Below are 20,120 nucleotides of genomic sequence, written 5' to 3'. Positions count from 1 at the left end.
TCCCCCTAGCACTTCAGGAAAATACTGCTGGGATAGTCTGATCCATAGACTCGCATAGACTGTTAAAAATACCAATTCTTTGTAATATCATAGAACATTTTATGTCTGAGTTGTTACTAGTCTGAAAAGCAGTGTTTTCAGCTGGTTTTAATGACCCTGGTCCAGTGTATTTTGCAATAAAAATGTTCTTTTTCTTAACCTATCGTAGCCTGCTCCCAAACAGGAGCAGTATGCTGGAATGAGTGACACCAGTCCAGGGTAATGCTATGCGTAATACTTTATTTATATCTTTATGTAAACATAATTTGCTTTGTAGGCACAATATAACAAAAGCTCTAAAGCAACAAGACAATTAAACAACGTTTCAGTTCACTTCAATCGGACTTAAGTTAAATAGAAGGTTTCACAGTTCCTTAAGGCAAAATTGAGAAATAATTTATTTCTAACCAATCAATTATCTAGGGAGAAGTTGTTTAACTGACAGAGTTAGCAAGTGGTAAATGCAAATATTTGTTTAGACTGTGAGAGGGTTTTGTTCAGTAATAACAGCCTAACTACTAGCATTTTCTTCTGAATGGCCTGTAACATGCCAGACAAAAGAGATGCTACCTTCTGTGAAGTTTCAGTAAACTCTTAGGGCTAGTGGGTCAAATTCTGCTCTCAGAGCCCAGTACTGCTTCCACTGAAGCTAATTGCAAAACTCCCATTCATTTCAATAGAAGCAGGACAGGACCTTTGCTTAGTCTGGATTTACACCAGTGCAATGGAGAGCAGAAGTTAGCCCATGTTAGGGGAAGGTAGATCCGGAGGAAATTCATTGTATCCAGTGGAATTTCTCCAGCCCTTTAAGGTGATGTTTTGGAGCTCAGAAACTGCCCCTAAATTGGCATTAGTTGCATCAGAAGTATTTTTGCCTCACTAAAATAACCAGAAAGAATGAGAAAAATGGTTTCTTTTCATCATTGTCCTCTATCATTTCTACAGATACTCTAGGAACGTTAATCTTTATTTGACTTGAAAGGAAATTTAAGTGCAGTCCCACCAATACTGTGGTATTAACAGAAGAATTGGTTTGTTATTCTGCTTGCCCTAGTTATCTAAGGCCTTGGGAATGCCACTTTACTGCCAGCTCAGGGTTACGAGCAATATTGCTCAGTTTGGTGTCAAATGAAAACTCATGAATTATGTTTTAAAGTGTGTTGCAGGATAAAATTGCTCCAGAAACTTTTAAACAAACATAACCAACCATTTTTCTTACTGTTGTCATCTTACGTGACAAAAATTAAATGGCAATTCCTTTAAAGGCCCAATTTAGCAGTCCTAATGCATGTAAAACTCTCACTGAATTCATTTGGTCTGTATTCTGATGGCAAACTTGGGCCTAATATGGCACTAATACCTTAGATAAACTCTGGTATGACAAGATGATACAATTATGCTGAAGTTCTGCATTAAATTCTATAAAAAACTGAAATTCTGTTTTGTATTTCAACAACAGCTTTTTCTGTGGCATTTTTCTCTGTAAACTGACTATTTGGCTTTTCTCATAATTTGTATTTTTTTTCAACCCATAGAAAACTCATTTCAAATGAACATTTTGCACAATTAACTAGTATTAGAGCAGCAACTGCATGAACACAGAGTAAAGAGATGGACACTACTTCTCAGGCAGCATGGATTAAACAGGAAAAGAGGAAGGAAAAAAAAAAAGGAAAGAATCTTCTGAAACCTCACACACAAGTCATCCAGACCTATCTTTCCCATCACATTGAGAAAAGCCTGAGAAACCCATTTTTCACTTGGATCATGACATAATGCTGCTAGGTTTAGGAGATCAGCTAACTTGGCATTTGGGAGATGTGTTTTCTTTTGTGAAAAAGATATTAAATCCAAAAGGGGATTGTCAGAATATGAAGTCTTGGACATTCCTTTACTGCTTCTACTGTGAGTGGCTGCGGTCATTAAAAAAAAATAAAAATAAAAAAGGACCATGGAAGAACTGACCAGCTGCTACTTGGGTAAATGGAAGATAGGGACAAGCATATTTATTTCAGTGTCATGTTTTGTTTTCATTTCCATTACTGGGAGGTAGATACGCTACATGTTCTTAAGGGCTCGATCCTGCAAACATTTCCGCACGTGACTAACTTTATGCAAGGGAACAGATCTGCAACGGGATTACTCACCTATGTAAAGTCATTCATGTGCATAAGTGATGATGGAATTGAGGCCTAAGATTTGTGAGCAAATTGATTAATCTTTGTAGGAGTTCGGCACCATTACTCAGCTTATTAGTCCATTAGTGATTTCAGAAGTGTAAAATCAGCCAACAAAATAACATCTATTCCATGTGCTGAACAATGATCCCTACTGTTAGCCAGCTTTTATATATCACTAAGAATACGGTTGCTTCAGTTTTTGGACACAGCCAGCTCAAATTAAACCTTGGGAAGAGGTGCTGTTGAATCAACAGTAAATTTGGTAATAGTTTCATATGGTTAAGAAGCACTGGGCAGAAAAAGTGGCCCATTGACTTTTCCTGAAAGTAATATAAGGGAATGGTACATAGGGTGATCAACAGTAAGCATGAAACTTGGCACCATGCATCAATTTCCATTTAATTTGTAGTGCTGATGACTAATGTGGTTATACAACACTAATCAAAGACGCTTAGTAATGACTTCCGGCATATTTTCTTTCAGACTCTACCATATATTATCGAGGTTCACAAATGAGGTATTTTTTAAAACTTAAGACAGAACTGTTTATGAGATGAAGTAGCATGATTCAGGGAAACAGAATCAGTCTTCTTTGCTGCCTCTTATTTGTGTCTCATAAAGAAATGCTATGTTTTGACCTTCTTTACTGAAAGTCCACAAACTGAAAGCCCTCCCTCTGATTAGTGCAGAATACCAGACGATGGGCAGGGAATTAAAAAAACAAATCTCCAAATTGAAAAAACATTACACAAATTCACATGAAGAAAGATGCCCATCTAAAATTACACAGTACATTAATAAGGCTTTTAGATAGGAAAAGAAAATCAATGGGACTCCTACAGATTGGCCGTCACACTATGGAATGTCATAATACTGCACTGGATAGGAATGGCACTTGAGTTCAAAACAACAATGATCAACAATTTATAGCTCAGCTGGCTGCAGACAAATACAACACACACTGTACTACAGCATTTGTTCACTGATGCACAGAATAGATTTCCCAGTCTTGTTCTCTTCTACTCAATCACTCTTTCTGTTTCCCCCCATCCCTAAGGGTTACTGGATGAATGGCATGCGTTCTTTATTCTCATTGTCCCCTTCATGGTCCTCCTCCTCTTCTCCTGCTTCGCTTGTCTCTGTGCTGTCATTGGCCATCTGTGGACAAAATGAAGGAAATCGTGATGTTTACGGTGGTTTTTCAGCTATTTTAATTTTAGCTTGACTCACCTGATAAAATGATATTAAAAAAAATAAAACTTTGTTAAAAACTGAAAATGCACATTCTATCTGTGCAAAAGCTTTGTCTGTTGTAGAGCAATTTCAGTGTAAGATCATAAACCATTCTCCAAAGGATTACACAGCTGAATTATTTATCAGGAGCTGCTATGTATGACAGTTGTGCAATTGAGTTTGGTGTGCGTAGCAAAATAACATCAAGGCTCCCATATATGAAAGAAAAATGCGTGGGAGGTTCACAAAGTGCATCCATCATGTGTTTTATGAATCTTTCAGAATCAGTTGTCTCACCAAAGCGAATAGCAAGATACTTTGGTGATTGTTAATAGATGGCATCCAATCCTACAAATATTCAAGGAGGCACAATGTCTTGGGAACCCACAGAATGGTTATTTATTTTTTATAAAAACAAATTAGGACCAATTTGTATAGGACCACTGGGCATGTGAACGTGCGTATACTTGCTGTCATAGGATAAATAGGTACTGAATCAACATCATTACAGTGAAAATACAATGTAAAATTTAATGGTGGGACAGATGCTAGATTTCTATTGTGTAATGAGGGAACTTCTCAGGTTGTAGATAACCACACAAAATATTAATCCATAGTAGTATTTAAAGAGCACAGCATCTTTTTTCCAGATAAGAATGCTATTTACACAGCATATAATAACCAAAGATGTAACAGATGCTTGCATTGCATCTTTCCAATTTGGCTGAGGTCAACAGGCACAAACAGAATTGTATTAATTTTACATGTTCCACGAGACAGCGTTGCATTCATCTGAATAGACCATGGATCCTGGATTGTCTTGCTAACTAAGACTATCCTACTTGGTACATGGTGAAATCCTCATTTGACTTTATAGGTATTTTCTAAACCTGAATGAAATAAGGAATTAAAAACCAAACATTAATACCATCAAGCTTTGACTTAGTTTTCTGCCAGAGATCACAATAATCCACAATGGAGAGTTCATTAGTGGGCTCAGCCTCAGAGGGGTGTATTAATAAGTTAATAATGCATACCCTAGAATGGCTTATTGCAGTAAGAACCCGACTCCTTAATTTCACAACAAACAACTTACTTGGAAACATATCTGGGGAAAGAAAGCAGTTTTACGATGTGTTCTTCCATTCTTTGAAAACCAGAACTTTGAATAAGAGGTAAACCTGGGGGAAATGGCTACAATCACTTTTCTCCTACTGCTCTGAATATATTTGTGGATTATTGTTTCTAACTTATTTTTCTCTTTTTGAAGTTCCTTGGTCCATATGGATCCCTTCATCCCACTTCTGATGCCAAAGTCCAGCTAAACACTTACCTTCGGAGTAGCAGATGAATTTGCAATAGTATTGCTCTATTGTTATGAATTAGAACAGAATCATGAAATACTCTAATGTTCATACTGTAGTTTGGGTTCCCTAACTAAGGGCAATGAATAACTATAAACTCTGGAGGGGGAAAAAAAGGAGTCCAGCCAAAATTATATTTGCTCTATTAGATTGTTGCTAGCTCTTGAAACCCCATGCAAATGAAATGAAATAAATAAACGCAACCTTATTTTAATGGACACGCAAGTGACATTATGAAATTACTCATATTTATGAACGAATTCCCTTCAGTGTTTGTGAAAATATATCACATATCCTCTCACTTTCTAAGTCTGTAGCTTCCACAGACACTAATGGCAATTAGGCATGTGCATTATCAAGAGAATAGATGGCTTAATATGTTGGAGACTCCTCCTCTTTTCTCACTCTTTATTGCTCTGCTGTGTTTTACAGTTTTAGGACTCAGTTGAGTGTCTGGTTTCAAAGAGTGTCTGGTTTCCATGTGTGAGATTCCAATAGCCTTTAAGTCAGGTTTCCTGATGCCTTGTGAGGGTTATATACAGTATTAAGTAACTTGCGGTCAATTTTAGAGCACATCCAAACCTCCTCTCTCCAAATGGGGAGAACTTCAGATCTGAATCCAAACTGTGCATTTTACGTCCATCTTTAGTTAATTTGTTCCTGCTTTTCTTCTATTACTCTTTCCAATGTAAACAGCCTAAGTTTGGCTTGATCCTTCTGATTTCCCTCTACCAAATACTCTCTGTAACCTTTCATTCTCAGCATCTTGATGCGCTGCGCTCAGTCTGAACACAACATTTAGTTTCAGTAGATCCATCATTTTCCTTCTCTCTCAGGCGCTACCCAGTAACAAGTACAATTATCATTACATTTAAGCTTACAAAGCATGACTTTACCCAAAATATCAGCATACCTGGCATTTTCAACAGAGTTTAAAGAAATCACTAGCTGGTTCCTACCCAAGAAATATTCCTTTGTATGGCACTGGGAAGGCAATTCTGCAGATATGCAGGTTTTAAGGGGAGTACTCTCTTGTGTTTATAGGTAAAGATAAGTTGATTTGGTCTGTTTGGCTTCAATCCATTGCATTATCTCCACTAATGTAGCAATCTAGTATTACATGGAACAGCTATTTGTTTTCTATCAGAGACAGAAATAGATGCTGTGTGGTTTTTTCCCCAATCAAAGTAATCTAGTAAGATTTTCCAGAGGCAATACTGGTTTATATTTTGAGAGACAGAGATGGCCATTTTACCTATGAAATGAACTGCTGTGGCTATTTTCTGCAAATCTCTTTCAGAACAAGAACTATAATTTGTACTGTACCTTACAGTACAAATTAAAGATTGTGATGGTTTTGATTTTGTCACTTTAGGTGATATTTATCTGGTAGAAAACCACACGCAAAATAATTAACTCTAAGACCTGTTGACACATTGTAATTTGTATGGAACAGTTATTATATACACAATGCTTTTCACTCACCAGTGGAGTGGGTGCCTTCTCTATATCCAGAATAAGTTTTCCTATATTGCCCCTGTCATGGATTCTCTGCATGGCCTCCTTCACCTGTAAGACAAAACATGTTAAATTCCAAGGATTAGTAACACAGAAACCAGAATTTTATATTCATACTAAAGTGACAGCTATTCTTCATGATGCTCAAGTTGTCCATCAAAGAAAAATGAGGAGAACTAGACAGGAAATAGTTTTACCATCCTGTGACTTCATAAACTGTTCCTGTTCTTCGTTGGGACAAAACAGAGACCTGTCAATTTTTTCATTAAAAAACCAAAGAGAGACCTCTGCCAAAATAGTCAATAGCTCAGTGTTCAAGGCACTCACCGGAGATCTAGGAGGGTTCAAGTACCTTCTCCAAATCAGGCAGAACATGGATTTGAAACCAGGTCTTCTACAGCCTAGGCAAGTGTCCTAACCAGTGGGTCATTAGCTATTCTGAGGTGACCTTTTCTCTCACTGGCTGTCCCCTATGGTTTTGACCAGAAATTCCATCATGGACCTCAAAGGCCCTTCTGATTAAAGTTTCATCAAACCCAGTACATTCCCGTAAAAAGTTTTAATGAATTGACATAACAAACAACAAAAACCAAACAAACATGTTTTGTCAAAAAGTTCCTGGCCAGCTCTAAAAAATTATATGTTTGGCACTGTCTATTTAGATTATAAATACTTAGGGCCAGGGATTCTCTTTTGTATAGCACCTAACACAGTGGGATCTCTGTCTTGATCAGGGTCTCTAGGTGCTAGTTTAATAAAAATAACAAATACTGTGGCCACCTGAACTGCAAACTAATGGCTACAAGTAGTGATCAGCCAGTAATTCCCAACAAAAAGTTCATTCTGCCTCTTTTTCTCTTTGCAGAACATCTGTGAGTAGACTGGTTTCACTAAATGTATTCATTATAGTAATATATTCAACTACCATATTTTCAATTAAGCTGTCATGGTTTTCAATGAATACCTTTTTTGCATGCAGGAGCAATGCTACATACGCTACACCAGTTGTGGCTATTGTCATAATTTAACCCTCAGTGCATGAGCGCTGTGCATTTCCAATTTTTTTTAGCGTCCTTCAGATACCACTGAAAAAAGACATTTAACAGCTGAATGTAATTAGTGCGTGTGAGAAAGGAACAAAAAAACCCTCAGCTCACCAGTGTGTTGGAGAGGAGCTTATTTTGATGTATGAAGTTTCAGAACTCATGGGAGCTGTATGTTGATGAAATGGAATACTGCATGTGTGTGTTTTACTGGCTATTTGATGCATAAAATGTAGACATTATTTAATGGTCGAGGATTGGAAGAGGAGTAGACACTTTCCTCACTTTAATGGTGGGAAACTTCAGTAACTGTGAACATTGCATATAAAGGGTGTTTCATATCATTGTCACTTCATTTTTTTTTTGCCAGAATAATGGGATGTGTTGAAGCAAGAAAGTAAAACACAGAATTATATGTTAATAAGACCTACCACCTGTGACATAGCTTTATTACATTATTAAACAGGCTAGCATAGAAGTTTGAAACTAAACATTGCTCCAGGAACAAATAAACCCTGCACTACATTTAAGGGCATAACTCAGGACCTGGATACTTAGCATGGTCAATTAGGGCCCAAATATGGATACTTAACTTTAGACATCTTGGCTTGGCACTTTAAAAGTGTCTAAGAGAGTAAGGCTACCAACTTCTACGGAAATCCAATGAGAGCTGGACCCCTAAATCCCTGATTAAATGCCACCCCTATGTTTGAAAATTGGAACCAATGAACTCTCAGTTCTGCAACCCAAGTGTTGCCCAATAGTACCCTACATTATAAAATGCTAGACTTTAAAAATCTGTGAGAACATGAATGAATACGTACTTTATAATGGAAACAAAACGTACGACCAATATGAAAGGCTTTCCAATTAATGACACTGCTGTAACTTAATTTTGGAAATCTTCCCTCTTTTCAGCAATCCCAGATGCTTTCACCAAAAGGGAGACTGGTGACCTTTTAATGGTGTACATAGAACCACACTGACTTTTATGACATAACTGTGTCGTGATCAGTAAGTCCAGTTATCCTGTTAAACTTTCTGTACTGAGCAGGATACGTTCTGTGAGCCTAGGAATTCTTTTCAGAAAATATTCTTTTAAGAACAATCACCAGACTCCCTAAAGAAGAAGCAGTTTCCTTATGTTTTAAAACCTTTAACGATATAAATAATCCAAATTAATAGGACAGAACTGAAGGAACCAGCAAACACATTTGCCCACCAGGTGAAACTCATCACCAGAAATGTCATGCTGAAAGCAAGGACACACAACGTTTATTATCATCTGCACCACCTCACATTAAGTGAGGCAAATTTGAGAAAATGTGCTTTCCCAGCATATTTTTTCCCCATGCGCAGGATCAGGTTTAAGACTCTGGAGAAAGGTTCAGGTGTGTTTCTAGGATACCCGTAAGTAGCTTGCGAATGCAAACAGCAGGCCAGAGGAGACGGGAACAGTACAATTTCTAAAAACAATATTGGATATAGGATCCAGGTGAAGCAATTAAGAATAATATTAAAAAACAAACCCAATATGACCGAAACTTTGAAAGAGCTGCTGCAATGTCACACTCCAAAATCTGTACATGAGAATGTCATTTGTAACTTGCTTGCCTAGCCAATGGGCCCGGTTCTGCCCTTAGCTGTATCAATGTAATTTCATTTGATACACAGTATCTGAATCAAGCTGCTGTAAAATGCACGCAAGTAGAAGACTTTGCAGTGTTCGAGTGCCAAAAGTTCATATTTGTTAAATAAGTCTGCGGCAGCTTGTTTCCTCAAGGTGCTAGAGAAAGAAAAACCAGGCCATTCTTTGCCACTAGATCTCACTGCTGTTGGTATTTATTATAACAGTTATTCAAATGAGAGCCATCTGTACTGATGCCTCTCAATTGCACATCAGTGCATCCTGGTGACATTCCGTCCAAAACAGAGGCCCCATGCCTTATTTATCACATCACCCCATTTGAGCTGAGTTCACCGGGCTTGAGTTTAAGTGGGGCTTAAGTGATAATCTGCATTAGACTCTCTTTCTCTGAACCCTGGTAGAATTTCATCCACAGGGCCTGTACACCATTAGCTCCAGCAAGGAACTGCTGGAGTTGTGTAGCATTCGGCGGCCAAGCAGACTTTCTTGTCCCTAAATTACTGGTCACTGATCATGCTGAGTGTATGCTGTCTGCATTTGTCAACTCAGAAAGTCAAAACAGACAAGTAAGATTCACTTTTGTTTTTCTGGTTTAGTCAATTTAATTGTCTGCTTCTTGTGCATTAACACAGTGATAAGAGTGTTTGGGTTGCAGACAGTGCAAGGGAATGTTTACTTACTTAAAAATGGTTTCCATTGGAATAAGGAAGCCATAGAAACATTCCGATAGGCTTGCTTTCATACAACCTACACTTTGGGCCTAATTTGACCCAAATTAGGTTTGGTGCTTAAACTACCACTGTGGTATTGATTTTAACCCCAAGAGGCTCAACAGAGACACAATGACCATCACAGAGGCATTACACGGCTCAGATCAGGCACCAAATGAACATTTCCACACACTCAAGGAGAATAAGAAAAGGCTGCCAATGCTGCTGTAAAGAAGTACAGTGCCTGTGAAGATGAACATGTCCTCCTGTGTAGCAGGAAGAGATACTGATGAGTAGGAAACTGCAATAAAATGAATCCTTTGAGTTTTCTCATATCTGTCCAGCCTGATGGAGACATATTTCCCTCTTGCTTCCCACTCCAAGAACTATAGCTAGGGGGCGGGGGAAGCAGAGGGAGGATGAATGTGTATTGTGAGATGGTAGATGTAGGTGAGGTAGGGTACTGAAGGCTGAATAATGATTGTAGCTGGGAAGGGCTGTGTTGGTGGTAATATGCATTTGAGCAACCATAACTGTTTTTAACAAAAGTTTTTGTTTATTTAATTTATACACACGCACACGCACACACACACACACACGATGCGGTGAAACAGCCTACCCCAGTTTATTTTCCTGTGGGGGATGTTATGGTTGGGAGCTTAGAGCTGCTGCTGTTGGATCAAAGCCATTTCTGTCCATCTGTATTGTGTAGCATGCTGAGAAGAGCAACACTTACTGCCAGTGGGCCTTGGTAGAAGAGGAAGGGCAGAAATGCATTTGCATTAAAGGTCAGAGGATGTTCTGAAATAGGTTTCATGACAGCTGTGTTTTTTGGAGGTTTAGGTTTGACAGCTGCATCAAATCTTCTCCAAGACCACCATGTTGTCTCTGTTAGGATACTCCATAAAAACACAGAGCTGTTTGATTTGGTATCCTCTTTACTATTTGTTATTATCCTTTTCTTTTTAATAACTTCACATTCCCTCAAATCTTTTCACTATGAATTATGCCCACCATAGCTAAACAATCAATCTGGAACTTAGGACCTCTTTACTCATCCAAGTCAAGGCACTCATTTTAATCAACAACTGCAGCTTGTGGAAAACCACCTGATTTAATACTCTCATCTCCTGCCAAATTAGATTTCCTCTTTCTTCTTGTGAAGAAGTTTAGCAACACATTATGTCACTGAGTCCTCAGATATCAGGGGATAGCTGTGTTAGTCTGTATCCACAAAAACAACAAGGAGTCCGGTGGCACCTAAAAGACTAACATAAGAACAAGCTTTCATGGGTAGAAACCTCACTTCTTCAGATGCAGATGTTATTTATACAAAGAAGCACTCCAAAAAATTAGATGAGACACCATCCAAGCAGAAAAGTGAATGGGAAATCCAGACTGGCCAGATGTCTTTGGTCCTGGAGTTTTGGAATTGATCAGTAGACATTGTTTGATATCTAAGCTCTACATTTCTTCAAAGAGAACCTGGATGAGGCTACATTTTAAAAACAGGATTCCTAATTTAGAAAATCCATTTGGGGGATAGGTTTGCTCTCTGAGACATTTAAAAAACTAGACTTCACCAAGTGCTGGAAAAATGTCCTCTAGTGAAGAATCCAGCATCACAGGAGGTTAGATTAGATCATCAACTTGCTCTTTTTCCATCTCTAATTTCTCTGATTATATACAAAACCATGGACTTTTAAAAACAGCCAATATTATTTTCTATATATACAATGCTCCCATAATACTGGTTCACAGCTGTCTGGCTTTCCTGCTGGACTGCTGATTGCTGTGGGTCATTAATGCTTCATTTTGCCTCCAGTCACCCCAGGCAAGGATGTTAGTGCTAATGAGAATTCTGACAATTATTGATTGTGTCAACAGCTGTATGCAAACACAGAAGCTATGCTGCACCACATGGCAACTGCGAGCAGAATGCTGCTCAGCTTCCCTGTGTCAAAACACAAAACCCTTTAATTAATAAAACCCTTATCTTGCACATGGTGACCAGCTCTGATCCCTTACATGAGTAATAAGAATAATCATACACAGATCCACTATGTCCCAGGCCAAATCCCATGTGTAGGCCTTTATGTGGTTGATTTTTTGGATGAACGTTGGCCAGTCAATTCACCTGTTTTAGTATGCTCTGAAGTTGTAGGGAAAATATTAACATGATTCAAATAATTACGCTAACATTTGACTACATTATGAAAACTGAAAGACCAACATGTGATGATGCCTTAAGATTTGAGGCATTTGAAATCGATTTGGAGAAATCAATCATGTATCTTGTTGACATTAATAGGATTAACATATTCATGGTGGCTAATGCCTGAATATACCACAGTGGAACGCACAGTAATTAAACAACTCTTACTTCAAAACCTCCATAGGAAGTTTTAAAAGTATATATATTTTAAAACACAGTTATAATTACAATAACAGCAATTTTTCAACTGTGCCATAATCGACAGAGCCAAGCACGTTGTCTAATGAAAAGAAATACACATTTTATATAGAGCTCTTAAAAGATGTACAGTAAAACAGTAGAAATGCAAAGTATTGTTGGTTACTGTACATTTCCTTCTAACAATGATACTTTGAATTTGTTGCATTACCTGTTAGAGCAAAGGGAAGATTACTGTATCTCATTAGCTGTGCTAAAGCCCAGTGGCAAAGCAGACTCTTACTTTTGAATTGCAATAGTTCTTTTTCATTAAAAATGCACACTACCACATAATAACCACACATTATTTGTCTCGAGTGACTAGGATAGTGATATATATTATGGGGATCTGGGATAGTTTTATTGTAATCACTCTTTAATTAGTGCCTGGAAAGCAATTATACATGAAAACAAATCAAGAACTTAGCAAAAAAAAGTTACAATTAAAAGTAAAATATCAGAATTTAGGAGCTGATGGACAACTATCTAACTGGTTATTTAAAGGCATTCCCATGAACAAACAACTTGATGACCATTTACGGTTCCTATATCTAACTGTTTCTTTGTCTATCTAAACATGAATAAAAATATTGATTCCATTTCTGCTTAGAAATAAATGACTTTTTAAAAGGCTGCTGTAGTAATAATCTTGTTCTACTTTATTGTTATCAGTTCTAAAATGAGACTGTCATGAAACTCAGGAGCCAATCCCCTAGTATTCATTCCACCTCTTTTAGGAATTGAGCTATATCAATGTTGCTGCCTAAGTATGATTTTATTAATAGTGTCCATCTGCAATGAGCGAGGCCTGCAGAACTGCAGCACCTGATTCGTTTGGAATGCAGATCTCCATGAGAAGAAGTGCAAGATTAAATATGATGATTGTCTAATTTGAGTGACTGCAGCTAACCAATTAATAGTTTCATTTTCTGATTTTTCAGGAGTAGTTGCAACAAAATAATATACATATATAAATCATTTCAGCAACTCTACAATCATAGAAGTCCAGGAATGTCACCAATGGAGGAAGTAACTTTTTAATCTATTATCAAATTATGAGAATTATACATACAGTGATCAGTTTGTAACTTAATTTAGCTTTAACCTTGCATTCCCAGGGTCCTTGGCAGGGCTGGTTGAAAATGTTTAGTTGAAATACACAAACAAACGGGTTTTCACTGAAACAAAATATTTTGCAGAAATTGTCTGCTTTCCCTGAAAATTTTGGATTTTTGTTGGAAAACTGTTAGGGCTTCTTTTGGGGAATTTTTCAGCTGCAAAATTTCAGTTTTTGGTTTTCTTGGTGTAGTTTTTCGATGAAAAGCTGAAATTTTCCACTGAGAAATTTGACAGAAAACAAGGATTTCTTTTCATTAATATCAGGTTGGGTTTTTTTTTTCCAGAACCAGCCCCATGCTCCAATCACACATTTTCCATCCAGCTCTAGACTTTGGTGCTGTCCTTGCACTTATGGATCAATCCTTCAATGTGCTGAACACCTGCAACTGCTACAAGTTAGCGGGAATTGAAGGTGCGGTGTACCTTGCAGATGATACTTCATTAAGGCACATTGGTGAGATTCAAATTCAGTAAAGCACTTAAGCACCTACTTAAATCTCAACTTCAAGCACATGCTTAAGCAGCCTTCCTTAATAGGGACGCTTTTCTGAATCTGGTTCTAATAGTTTAAGGACATCTTATGCCTGGAGCAAATAATCCAAAATCATGCTTCAACTGTCTGTTGTTTCACTCCATCTCTTCTTCTTTATTTTCTGTCCCCTCAAACCTGTCAGCTATTCTGCATTTTGAAAACAAGATCTAGCAGTAATCTCTGTTGAGGTGCTCATTGAGGTTTGCTACTATTCAGTTTCCTTTGGAATTTCATTAAGCGCACACAGTCATTACAGTATAACCAAAGCAATTTACTTGCTACATATATAGTAAATGTTTAATAATTTGCTATCCAAATGGAAAAAATATATTGCTAATTATCTCCTGTATCATTTTGCAGTGTGGAAATTAAGTGCAGCTTTTCTATGAAACGATGAGTAATGCAACATAATTATTAAGTGTATCTTGCAAAATCCTCTTTTGAATATTATTTGAATCAATAGGCTCCACTTCTGCTACACAGCTCAAATTAAGAAACAAGCCTCTGGGAAGTTAAAAAAGAAATCTCAGTGTAGCTGAATGCAGAAACATACTCAAGTCAAAGTAGTACCAGGCACCATTTGAACATTAAACTGCTCCCTGTGACAACAGAACACCCGGGGGAGCTTTATATCCATGTTAGTAATGTGGATGCTTGGTACAGAGACAACAAATGCAACATACCAGGGGAAAAAACTTACCTATGGGAACATCGAAATAAAATGGTTTCATCATCCTAAAAAAAGCTGATCAGCTCAGCAGTACCACATATTTTATAAAACTTATTTTTAGGGATGTCTACACTGCATCTGGGGAACTCAGGCTCTGAAGCCTGGAGGGTGAGTTTGAGAGGCCAAGATCCCACCCAAATCTACACAGCCGTTTTTAGAGGGCTCGTTCAAGCTCTGCTAGCACAAATCTGTGGACTGGGATGCTTTCTCCCAGACATAGTGTAGACATGCCAGTAAGACCTTGCATATCCTTTATGAAAGCAGAATCTGGGATAGGAGGCTATTGGTACAGAGGAATGATTCAATATGGTTTTCCCTCCATCTGGGCAAACCCCAGCCAATGGCTCAAAATGACATCTATAAGTTATAAGTTTCCATCTTTAAACCTTTCATGTGCTTCCCCTCCATACACACCTCTTCCTAGAAGAAGACATGTTTACTTTGGGTTGGTGGAGGACTTTTGTGCTAGTTGTCTATGTTGGTGATTTCATTCCCTGGGTCCCTCTCTGGCTGGCTGGAGGTGGCTGGAGAGAAACCCAAGTGGAGGACAGGAATCCCTCTTTCCCCTTGTAAGTGGCAACCACTGCAGTGTGACACCCTGAGTAACACAGTAACCCCTTCCCTAATTCTTGTAAGCAGCACCCTGTGTCTTTGCCCAGTACTTGTGCTACAGTGTGAAGAACAAGCCTCAATTAAGAAGCTACTCGATACCACCACCTAGCTGCTGCTGCCTCCTTTAATCCCTTAAGGTGATCCCGCTGGAACGAGAAACAGATTACACATTCACACACAAGTGATAAGCTTCCACCAAGAAAGAGTCCAAGCTTCCCAAAGACAGACTTATGCCGAAGGGTGGTGAATGGGCTAACCACCTAATCCCCACTCAGAAATCCAAGATGCACAGAAAGTAGGTACATATTAGGTAATGAGAGGGCAGGGAGGACTGTGGTGAGACTCTGAGCTTTTCCTGAATCTCAGCAAAAATGACATTGGGGCATGTGGGTGAAGATTGGGAAAGTTTTGAATGTTGCTGAACAGGTTTGTCCATTCCCAGTTTGAATTTGACCCAGTCCACACGTGGAATGAGTTAAGAACATAGGACTGGAAGGAACCATTTGGGTCACCAAGTCCAGTCTCCTACTATTGCTGGTGCTCCCATCATATAATCCCTTCCATAAATTATTGGAAGACTGTTCCAGAACCTCACTCCTCTGATTGTTAGAAACCTTCTACTCTCCAGGCTAAATGTACTCCTGGCCAGTTCATACCTGTCTGTTCAGTAGTCTCAAGGTAGCCTGGGACATTGGACAACAGCTCTGCCAGTGTAACCACTGATCTCACATTTCAGTGAGATGGCAGTCACCACCTCCAGCAGGACATAAGAAAATGCGTATTTCAAACTCTTCTCCAGGGGGCACTGTGGAACACACCACCATTTATTTTATGACCCAGCACCATAACCTGGCCCTCTCTTTAGGCCCACACTTCTAGGCTGCATGTAAACATTGCTGCTTCTCTATGATCCAGCCTTTCCCCTGTTTCCACAGCTAAAATTCTCATCCAAACCCTCCTCTTGTCATGTCTTGACTACTGCAACAGCTGCCTGTCTGGCCTTGATAAACATCATCTTGATCCCTTCCTTCTTTTATCCTTCTAAGAACATCAAAGAACATCTGCAAGGCTCACCATCCCAGCCACTTCACTTTGCTTCCCTCTTTGCATCCTTCCACCAACTCACCCCGCTCCTTGCATCAAACACAAATAACTTGTTCTCACTTTTAAGGACTGTTACGGCTCAGCCCTACACTACCAATAACCTCTTATATGGTACTGACATCAACCACCACCTTTGCTCTGACAAGGTCAACCTTTATCACCTAGCCTTAAACACGTTCATGCTTTCTCCCATGCTGCCACTTGGGCATAAGTGGATCTCCCCATAAAAATATGCAAAGCCACTAATTTAGTGACCATTACTACTGGCTGTCATAATGGTCTTCAAATTTCTCCTTCAGTCACTTCTGTTGTTATGCCTACAAGACATTTGACAATGGCTAGGCAGCCATGAGTCAGAACTGTTGCTTGGTACAACAATCATAATCATCTCACCATTACATAGTAGTCTCCCATCTGCTTGTTGTTGTCTCCTTTCATATACTAAGCTTGTAAACTCTTTGAGGCTGGGATTGTCTTTTCGTTTTATCTCCGTATGGTGTAATGGGACCCTCATCCAGTTCTAAATGTGGCCGTTAGACACTATTGCATTACAAATAAATAACAGTAATACTGCCATTTTATATCCCACACCAATACAGCCTCTTACACAAAAACAGAAAAGAATAATAAGAGACAGCACTAAGCTTTGCGCAAATGCTAATGTCCGTCTTGAAACTCCCCTTGTGCCAGTCATATACCCTTGAAGAACATGGCAGGAAATCAGCTAGAATAAACACAACCTTTGGAAGTATTTTACAACAATATAAAGCTAAACCGTTTAACCATCTGAGGCAGGACAACGTTTTTGCTCAGAAGCTAAATAGTTCTCTTTGATTAGTACTAGCAGATACTTGGCTGCTTCAGGATCCCAGGAGAGAGAGCGAAGAAGGGGATAGAGGACATATACTGAGATGAGCTTGGTTGCCATTCTTGATATCCCAATAAGGCAGATGCTGTTCACTGGGAGGATTTTAAAAACCTCCTCCTCTTTATTAATCTCTTCCTCATCCTCTGTCTGCAGCAAAACAGTAAAGCTGCGCAAATGTATGCTTCTGTCATAGGAGTCAATGCAGGCTCTTTCTATCACAGAAAAAAGAGCGGGAAGAGCATTCCTTACTCGTAATTAATTCCTCTCCCTACCCTGGTGTGGTGTGTCTGAGGAGCCAGCAGCTTAATCATGTCTGCAAATCACATGGACAGATCTCCATGGTGACAGAATCATGTGGTATGTAAATATGAGTTGGATGGCCGAGGTTACTTTGGCAACCCGAGTGGCACAGGTAATAATCCAGATCTTGTTCAGATTTATGAAGGGATAAGCTGAATAAAACTTGTCCATTTTATATTCTAGGGCTGGTCCTATTTCGCTGCTGTTAATATCAATCACTATTTGAGCCAGACCAGAGCTATTGCTGTTAGAATTAAGCTACTATCAAGAATATTTAGTTAAGCAGTGAAGAAAAAGTCTGCTGCACTGTTTATTTTAGCAGAGATACCCCTTAAGCAAAGCTATAGTACTATAGCTTTCAGTAGCATCATAAAGCACCCTAATTTTTACCATCAGAGAAGCTGCCTTGGTGTACTACAGACTTATGTTGCCCTTAATAAGAGTTGCAGGTTGCATTATAACTGCAGATGCTCTGCTCAGGCCAGAAAGGGAGTTTTATCTTCACTTCATTACCTCGGAAAGAGTCTAAGGTTTTTAATATAAAGGTTAATGTTTCAGTGTTTTGATAGACATTAGGGATCACAGACCATGTTTTAACAAGCAGCTACTGTGAGCACGGAAAGAAGCCATCACTTGTGGTTCCTGTCTTACATCTGGCCTCTGTCTCCAACACTGAATGTTTAGGAGTTTAGCTCTGTAACTGTAAGATCAACAGAAGGCTTGCAAAAAGCCAAAGGACAATGCTGCCTTCTTTTCTTCATGGCCACTGGCTTCAGTAAGGGACAATGCAGAGCTGCCTGGTTCGGCAGCACTTGTGGGAAAGCTGGGGCCATGGGTGTGCATGTGCCCCTCGTGAACCACCACTAAGACCCGTGTAGTCTACTCTCCTGCTTAGTGGGGAGGGGCAGGACCCTGGTCCCTTTGAGAGAGTGCCGCCCTCAGTGGGATGCTCAGGATGTACTACATTCCTTGGGGTACAAGGACTATTTTCTTGTGCCCGTACCCTCCCACACATTTTCCGTAGTCCTCCAGACCTTTGTTTTTGCGTTTTCCATGCCCCATGGTTTTGATGGGCACCTTCCACATTTGTGCAACAACACGCATCAGATTAATATTCTCTTGGGAAGCTTGTTGGCTTAGTAAAAAAAAAAAGCGTTTCATTTATCTTGGGAGTTCACAGGAGTGCTTGACTTTCTTAGGCCAGGTCTTCACTACAGACTCTTACTGGCATAGTTCTGTTGAGCAGGGATGTGATCTCTGAGCAGAATAGTGATGGCAGCAAAAGCCCCTAGTGCAGATGCAATTAGGCTGGCAGAACTGTGCTTTTGCTTATTTTGCTCATGGTATGGAATAAGCTCTACTGGCAAAAGCACAGGAGTGTTGGTATAAGCTGCATTCATGCTAGGAGCTTTGCTGGTGTTGCATAATGGGACAGCTCTCCTGGCAAAGTAGACCAGGCCATAATCTAACTCACTGAAACACTGTGTGTGTTGTGTGTGGGCAGCGGGGAGGGATGGGGATGGTTAGCATCCCATAACCGTGATTGCTTTGGCCTGTCCCCTTCCCTTCTAGAAAGACTTTTTCAACCAGTGCACTGGTTCTAATGAGTATTCTCCTATCCCCTTAGCTCCACCGGGAGATGAGGGCACTCAGCACCTCATAGGATTGATTGGGGGGGTGGGGGTGGGATAGTGTAAAAAGGAAAAATAAAGCAGGAAAAGAAATTCAGGCCAACTGGGGCATACACAATCTGTGGCTTCGACACACAAATGAAAGATTGGGCACCATCATTGGTGCTTTCACGTGTGCAAAAATTCCTGGGGGCTCTAGAAACTTTTGCACCCGGAGTTTACATAAACATTAATTTTTAAAAAGTTCTGGAACATGAATCTAATCAAAAATATTTGACAAAAAATATCAAAAAATGGTTGCAGTTAATTTTGTTTTCTATGTGATGCTAGTTGGTATCTTTTATATAAAAATGATCCTGCATGTGAATGTATGAGATCCAAGATCATTTTGTCTGCTATATAATAACTTTCCCTGAGCCCCTTGTTTTATTTAGTGTTAGAATGACACGATCTGTTATTCGGAACTTTCACACTGACGGTTTGGCCATGTGGGTGAGAATATAAAGTCATTTTAAAATCATCTATACTCATGTATCGCCATTCATGGCTGCAATGAACAGTTCTGGCCTCTTCTCCCTTCTCCTTGTGCCTGTCAGTTAGGAGAACACTTTTCTCTCAGGATTGAGGAACAGCTTGCAACATTGGTCTTGCATTGCCATGACAGCAAGACTAAAAACAGGCCCAAGATGAGAAAAATGTCAAAGGACTAGACACTGATGCTACTGTCAGTTTCTGACTCTCCAACTCTTTCCTCAGTTACTAAAGCCATGTATTAAAGTGACATGTCTTCCAGCTACTGGGTTAAATCCTGAGAGCTTTACTTTGCTTTTACTCTCTCCTTACTCCTATAAGTAAGTGGGTATTTGCTTGAGAAAATCCAGAGGAAACACAGAGTAAATGGTTTTAATTATACAATAATAGAGCTGTCACAGAGCCCAAACCTACAAATCTTTACTAAGGCAACTTGAAGTCAATGGGACAACCTGTGTGAACAAGACATAAAGATGGCAGGATTTGGCACCTAGTTAGCCATTTGG

At 39.2% G+C, this 20,120-nt stretch overlaps 1 protein-coding gene across 1 annotated transcript in view; it reads right to left on the bottom strand.

Moving 5' to 3' along the window:
- Positions 1–259: 259 nt before the first annotated feature.
- The window catches only part of VAT1L (vesicle amine transport 1 like), a 90,365-nt gene continuing 70,504 nt past the window's right edge, over positions 260–20,120 (bottom strand). Inside the window, exons 8-9 of the mRNA XM_073307987.1 lie at positions 6,302–6,385; positions 260–3,377 (exon numbers count right to left, since the gene is read on the bottom strand). Coding sequence (XP_073164088.1) covers positions 3,279–3,377; positions 6,302–6,385 — 183 coding nt within the window. The 3' untranslated portion in view covers positions 260–3,278. The remainder of the gene's footprint in view (positions 3,378–6,301; positions 6,386–20,120) is intronic.

Source organism: Lepidochelys kempii, chromosome 12, assembly GCF_965140265.1.
Source record: "Lepidochelys kempii isolate rLepKem1 chromosome 12, rLepKem1.hap2, whole genome shotgun sequence".
Classification (NCBI taxonomy): Eukaryota; Metazoa; Chordata; order Testudines; family Cheloniidae; genus Lepidochelys; species Lepidochelys kempii.
This window is presented reverse-complemented; position numbering and strand designations above follow the sequence as displayed.